This window comes from Oncorhynchus masou, chromosome 9, assembly GCF_036934945.1.
Source record: "Oncorhynchus masou masou isolate Uvic2021 chromosome 9, UVic_Omas_1.1, whole genome shotgun sequence".
Classification (NCBI taxonomy): Eukaryota; Metazoa; Chordata; class Actinopteri; order Salmoniformes; family Salmonidae; genus Oncorhynchus; species Oncorhynchus masou.
The window spans coordinates 71,641,525-71,648,498 of record NC_088220.1 but is presented as its reverse complement, the minus strand read 5'-3'; the positions used below and the strand labels follow the sequence as shown (position 1 = coordinate 71,648,498).

Genomic DNA, 6,974 nt, shown 5'->3' with positions numbered 1-6,974 from the left:
ATGGTACCAGTAGAATTTCACATTGTAATTCAATAAAAGGTTACTTTTAGTTGAAATTATATAAAAAGTGGTTGCAGTTGCTTGTATTGAGACTGGTGAGGACGTTTTTATGTCAGAGCTTGATTTCTAGCTCGTTTACAGCACTGTTGCTATAGCTCCTGCTCCACAACCCCCATCCTGAACAAGCCTGCAATCAGCCTGGAAAGACGTGGCAGTATATGGGGGAGGGGGGAGTGATGAGGAGCCTGAAACTAATTACTTTGACAAACTTCTAGTAACTATGGTTACAATTACTGTTATAAAAGCCGTGTGGAATCCCTTCCATCAACGTTGCTTTTGAACAGGATTATTGAAAATACAAATCATGCAGACAGTATGAGCATTGTGCCCAATGTACTCATTCACAACTACAAGAGGAAGCCAAAGGGATGTCATCATCACTGACATGCACATATCCTCTGTTGAAAAACACACACTATTGTACTTTACCCATATATATTAGCTGGTGAATGAAAGTTAGAAAATGTGTGAAAGTTGTATATGATGAAAGCTGTGTGTGGGATTGAGTCAGCCTGCAGCATTAGGACCATGCAGAGGACTCCAGCAAATGCATCCAGGGGAGGTCTGACGTCTAGGCTTCCTAAGGAGAGCCAGAGGTTTCATTTGCATACGCCATTCCCAACTTCCAGAAGTTTCTTTTCTGTGGGATATATAGGCCCGAGTAAAAATAATAAGAACATCAATCGACAGAGGAGCTAACCCAAAGAGTGACATCTGGAAGAGTTCGTGCCAAACTGTGCCAGGTAAGGACTGGGAGAGTGCTCTGTTTTAACGATGTTTTGGGGGGAAAGCTGTTGTTTTGTTTTAACGGTTTAAAGTAAAAGTAGTGCATGCATTTAGGTTCTAAAACTGTTTTCAACATAACTTTGTAGAATTTGGTATGTAATTCTGATTCAGGCACTCTTGCACAATCTTTACGTTTAATCAAACGGCACATATGCTATTATCTCAACTGTTTGGTGAGAACTGGAGTAGCTGATAGGATGCCGCATTGATGTTCATGCAATTTATCTATAAAGGGTATTAGATATGGCAGTTACAACTGTATTATGAGATATCGTTGCTTGATGATGCATGTTGATTATTGGGTTACAGTTATTCAATAAATGAAGAGAGAAAATGACAACTCATTGCATTTACTTCATTGGGGATATTATTTGGTTGAGGGTAATTGCGCATACAAACAAGCAGAATTGTTAGTTACATTGCATATATGATTTTGGGAGTGGTGGGACGTTCATAGCGGTGGGAAGTCATTTGGCGTGGGTGCTGCGATGATATATATATATTGTGTAACAGACTTTTCCTGCGCTGCAGACGACAATACCTATGGGTCATGCACTGACCAATGAGAGGTTTTACATGTGTGTATGCACGATATACCTAGCTATGAATCACTATTCAAGAAAATATCAAATACAAAATGTTTTCAACAATGACCCTTATATTCAAAGAAATGTTATGAAAACTAAGCTCCATGTGGGTCTGACTAATGCTTTATCACCTGCTGTATGGAGATTATCCCATGCACCTCTTTTCTTTCAGAATGAAAAACGAAAACCTTGGCATCAGTATGAAAACATTTCAAGGTATCCCAAGATGCTGCAAAGATATACAAAGTGAAAAATGCTAAATAAGGGAAACCACTGCCATGGTTTTGAAGGCAGAGAAGCAATTTACAAGTAGTCGAAAATCAAAGGATTAATAGTTGTTAGACGTATCTTGAGGCTGAACATTTGCTCCTTTTTTATTTTAAAGACTGTGGGCTTCTGTTCACGGGCAAAAAGTACCCGCATAGGTTCTGTGAGGAAATTCATAACAATGTGCATTAATGGTACCTCTGGGAACTTCTGAATATCACATTTTCTTTTAGAAATTGTGAATTTATACTTTCTTTTTTTATTATTTTTTCTACAATGAATAAGAACACAGAGGTATACAAAATACACCTTCAGTCAGAGCCCAGCACACTAGGGTGCTGCTACAGCTCAAGTGTTCAGCTGCTGACGTGGCTAGAAACATGGCTGCCTGAAATTGGAAGCCATTCATTTGTGCAGCCAACCCTGCCCTCTTCTGGGTTCAACATTGTAATTTGTGGTGACTATTGTAATTTAACTGCTGAATAAGTGTTCCTCCGTCTAAAACTACACTCCAACATTTATTTGCTACACAAACATAGACTCTTAAAACAGTGGCCTCAAATACAACACAAAATTCCTACATTCTTGTATTGTTGTCTGCTTTCAGGCTTCTATAGCTGCTCAAGAACCAGAAGAAAGACAGGATGTGGGTGACCGTCGTAGCTCTGTGCCTGCTGGCCATTCTGGCCTCTGGAGAAGACAGGAAGAAGCTGAGCAGCCACGCCACCACCATGGCTGACCAGAGCGCCAACCTGGCCTTCAGACTCTACCACACGGTGGCCAAGGAGAAGGGTCTTGACAACATCCTGATATCCCCTGTGGTGGTGGCCTCCTCCCTGGGCATGGTGGCCCTCGGGGGCAAGGCATCCACCGCTTCCCAGGTCAAGTCTGTCCTCAGCGCTGATGCCCTGAAGGATGAGCACCTGCACACAGGCCTGTCAGAGCTCCTGAATGAGGTCAGCTACTCCAAGACCCGTAATGTCACATGGAAGATCAGCAACCGCCTCTACGGCCCCAGCTCAGTCACCTTTGCCGATGACTTTGTGAAGAGCAGCAAGAAGCACTACAACTATGACCATTCAAAGATCAACCTCCGGGACAAGCGGAGCGCAGTGAACTCCATCAACGAATGGGCGGCCAAGTCAACAAACGGCAAGCTGCCTGAGATCACCAAGGAAGTGCAGAATGCAGATGGAGCCATGATCGCCAACGCTATGTTCTTCAAGCGTAAGTAGAGTTCTTCAAAAACACTCTGTAGCCTAGTAGTTAGTACCTTCCGCTACTGCTATTACTGTTGATATTGGGGAGTATTAAACAGTGATGTGAATATCTTTAGAAAACAAACATCATCCTCTGTCTACAGCTCACTGGGATGAGAAGTTCCATGAGAAGATGGTAGACAACCGTGGCTTCCTGGTGACCCGTTCATTCACAGTCTCTGTTCCCATGATGCATCGCACTGGTAGGTTTCATTAACCTTTTGAATAGAGACATACCATACTATAAGTCTTAATATAAGACATTATCAAGATCAGTTGACTACTCTATTCTTCTCATGACTGTTTTCCACAGGTCTCTATAAGTTCCATGATGACACAGAGAACATGTTGTTTGTGCTGGACATGCCCCTGGGCCAGAAGCAGTCCAGCCTGGTGTTCATCATGCCCTACCACCTGGAGCCCCTGGACAGGCTGGAGAAGCTGCTGACCCGCAAGCAGCTGGAAACCTGGATGGGCAAGATGGAGGAGAGGGCCGTGGCCATCTCTCTGCCCAAAGTCAGTGTAGAAGTTAGCCACAACCTCCAGGTAAAGACAACATTGCGACTATATTGTTTTCAATAGATTTAAAGGTTATTAATGACTTATCTCATAATCTGAGTTAGCTCGCAAGCTTGACTATGAAAGAACATATTTGACCTACTTATAAACCGTTTCTCCATGTTTCACTCTCTATTGTACTCTTCTCTCCAGAAAACTCTTGGTGAGCTTGGTCTGACTGAAGCTGTGGACAAAACCAAGGCTGATTTTTCCAACATCTCTGGCAAGAAGGACCTGTACCTCTCCAATGTGTTCCACGCCTCTGCCATGGAGTGGGACATTGAGGGGAACCCTTTTGACACCAGCATCTTCGGAAGCGAGAAGCTGAGGAACCCCAAGTTATTCTACGCTGACCATCCCTTCATCTTCCTGGTGAAGGACAACAAGACCAACTCCATCCTCTTCATCGGCAGAATGGTGCGACCCAAAGGAGACAAGATGCGTGATGAGTTATAATAGTTAATGGATGTGAGTTACGGTTTACTGATTGAATCATGCCAGGAAATGGTATGTGTATCATGTTATCACTGTTACCTCAAGAACACATTACAACAGGTAACCTGTGGACTGAATAGCTAGGCCTACTAATGTATCACAGACACATTAAGCACTCCCAGGGAACAGGAGTGTATATGTTTGAATGAATGCTGTTTGCCTTCTGCAATGTGCCATAATGAATAACATTGTTAAAGTCTGCATTTCAACACATTTCAGGAAATAGCCAAACACCATAAGTGCCTTTATAGAACATTGAATAGCAGACGACCTGACAGCATGCTTATATTAATAAGCTATGATCTCTCAGATTTCTGCCTTCCATAAAATCAGACATATTCCACCATTATTTTCACCAGTATGGGTTTGGCTTCCCTTATTTTGAGTTTGTGATCTGTGTGGTTACTTGCATTATCTTTGTTTAAAGAGAAATATTGTTGCACAAGCAAATTTCATTACATACTATCTTCCACTTTCCAACCAGCAAAGTACATTTATCAGGCTTTCAGTTTTTGCCTTCCAACTGCACTGAAACTGTTCCTCTGTACTCTTTGTTTTTAATTGAATTATCTATGCCATTTTCCAATCAAACTGTGTGACTTTGTTGTAGGCATTTACCACAAAACCTTGGAATGTTGCCATTATTCAACGTTGTGTACTTTTTTGACGATATTTTTTTCAATAAAAATAAACACAAAATAAACTTGGTGTGTGATTAACATTCAAAGTTGATAAGCGTCAGACTCTGGTCAGTTTCATCTAAGCATACTGATACATCATGATTAAGAAAATATTAGATTTAACATAAGGGGCCATAATCAGGATATAAGCCTCTGAAATTAACTAAATTGTGCAGTGAGTATGAAATTGTGTATCTAACTGTCTGTGTTCAGTGAGGAAAATGATAACAATCATTCCAGTCGGCCTGAGGGCGAACATTCCTGTCTCCAGAATGGAATGTGGAGAATCTTTCGTGAATCTTACATTGGCTAAGTTTTAAACCTGCAAAAGTCACACAATTCCAAAGGATTCCCAAACCTTACAGGCCTTACCTATTTAACACATTAGTTAGTACTGCCGGAGCTTAATATAGAGATCATTACGATAGAAAATCCCCATTAAGAAGCTAATCAACCTAGCTGGGTGAGGTTGTAGTGCAGGGTTAGCATGGTGAAACAGGGAGAAGATCTACTCAACAAGGAAGTAAAACTTATGACACATCTCTATTGTCAATTGAGACCTTAAACACGGAACTGATTCAGAAACTGTTCATCAACCATCCTAAATTATGAAAAACAGACATTTTGTAGAATATGGGGTGTTAAGTAGTCTTTCATCACGTTCCCATGAACAAACAATTTAGAGTATTGGACAAAGATGGAGGACAGAAGATCAAGAGATGTGATCTCACCGCCATCTGCTGGCGAATAGAGCAACTACGTGGATAATACTTTCCCTTTTTGTCTAGAAGAGCCAAAGAAATTATTGTAACCCAGTGTCATATGCATACATATAAATAAAACCACAATGATTTATTTAATTAAATATATAATATTTACATGAGTATTTGCGTCTCATAAATATCCAAGACAAATAACATATAATGAATGCATCTTTACGTTTGATTACGGATTACATTACTGATTACTTTACATTTACATTACATTTAAGTCATTTGGCAGACGCTCTTATCCAGAGCGACTTACAAATTGGTGAATTCACCTTATGACATCCAGTGGAACAGCCACTTTACAATAGTGCATCTAAATCATTTAAGGGGGGGGTAAGAAGGATTACTTTATCCTATCCTAGGTATTCCTTAAAGAGGTGGGGTTTCAGGTGTCTCCGGAAGGTGGTGATTTATTTTTTATGTAACTGTAATCAGTAACAGATTACATTTTTCAACACTGTGCATCTTAAAAATGTATGTTGCATACTGTACATTATTTTAATTAATTGTTCTCTTAGTCTATTAAATAGATGAATTAATATACATAAGACACTAAAAGCTTACCAATATACTTTATATCATCAAACAACCATCTGCATATATCATTGCTCATGTTATTTGGTAATGATCTATTCATGTTTTTCACTGCATAGGTAACCCTAAAGTATGCGCTCATAGTGCTTGTAATGGACGCTCATTCATTGTCATTCATGCAAGTCATACCTTCAACCAAACAAAAGATAGTACGCTTGTCAATGAAGTCATCAACATTGGACATGACAATTTTTACTTGTCTTGTCTATTGAGAATCACTATACTCCGTGGCTCCAAATGCCCTGCTTAAAAATGGCAAGACTTCTTTACAGAAATATTACATAGACGATCTATAACAAGCGGATGCAGCATGCATATACATATTTTTTAATTTCTAGAGGTCAATGTAACACAGAAATCCACAGTTCAAATTAAAAATGCAATATATGTGTCTGTCCTTATTTTTTGCATTGTATCATTGTCCCCAAATAACACTCTTTTTTTCTCATACAATCAAACACATGATTAATATAGGGAATTATTTATCTATATGCCAATCTACTGACAATACATTAGATATACAGTGCCTTGCGAAAGTATTCGGCCCCCTTGAACTTTGCGACCTTTTGCCACATATCAGGCTTCAAACATAAAGATATAAAACTGTATTTTTTTGTGAAGAATCAACAACAAGTGGGACACAATCATGAAGTGGAACGACATTTATTGGATATTTCAAACTTTTTTAACAAATCAAAAACTGAAAAATTGGGCGTGCAAAATTATTCAGCCCCTTTACTTTCAGTGCAGCAAATTCTCTCCAGAAGTTCAGTGAGGATCTCTGAATGATCCAATGTTGACCTAAATGACTAATGATGATAAATACAATCCACCTGTGTGTAATCAAGTCTCCGTATCAATGCACCTGCACTGTGATAGTCTCAGAGGTCCGTTAAAAGCGCAGAGAGCATCATGAAG

General features: G+C 39.8%; 1 protein-coding gene across 3 annotated transcripts; it reads left to right on the top strand.

The window, feature by feature from the left end:
* The first annotated feature begins 657 nt into the window (after positions 1-657).
* LOC135546580 (serpin H1-like) lies at positions 658-4,688 on the top strand. 3 transcript variants are annotated; one of them, XM_064975135.1, is made up of 6 exons: positions 658-803; positions 1,606-1,649; positions 2,308-2,927; positions 3,064-3,162; positions 3,273-3,505; positions 3,671-4,688. In XM_064975135.1, the coding sequence occupies exons 3-6, from the start codon at positions 2,345-2,347 to the stop codon at positions 3,971-3,973; spliced, it is 1,218 nt and encodes a 405-aa protein (XP_064831207.1). In that variant the 5' UTR covers positions 658-803; positions 1,606-1,649; positions 2,308-2,344; the 3' UTR covers positions 3,974-4,688. The 3 variants fall into 3 exon arrangements, with proteins under 3 accessions (XP_064831207.1, XP_064831209.1, XP_064831206.1); XM_064975137.1 differs by having other exon boundaries at positions 1,578-1,649; XM_064975134.1 differs by lacking the exon at positions 1,606-1,649.
* The last annotated feature ends 2,286 nt before the right edge of the window (positions 4,689-6,974 follow it).

What these genes read in the sequence shown, in the direction of transcription:
- LOC135546580 (XM_064975134.1), top strand. Translation starts at nt 2,345, where the DNA reads ATGTGGGTGACCGTCGTAGCTCTGTGCCTGCTGGCCATTCTGGCCTCT. An exon ending in CAACGCTATGTTCTTCAAGC is followed by an intron (nt 2,928 to 3,063) that starts GTAAGTAGAGTT and finishes CTCTGTCTACAG; the next exon opens with CTCACTGGGATGAGAAGTTC. An exon ending in TCCCATGATGCATCGCACTG is followed by an intron (nt 3,163 to 3,272) that starts GTAGGTTTCATT and finishes TGTTTTCCACAG; the next exon opens with GTCTCTATAAGTTCCATGAT.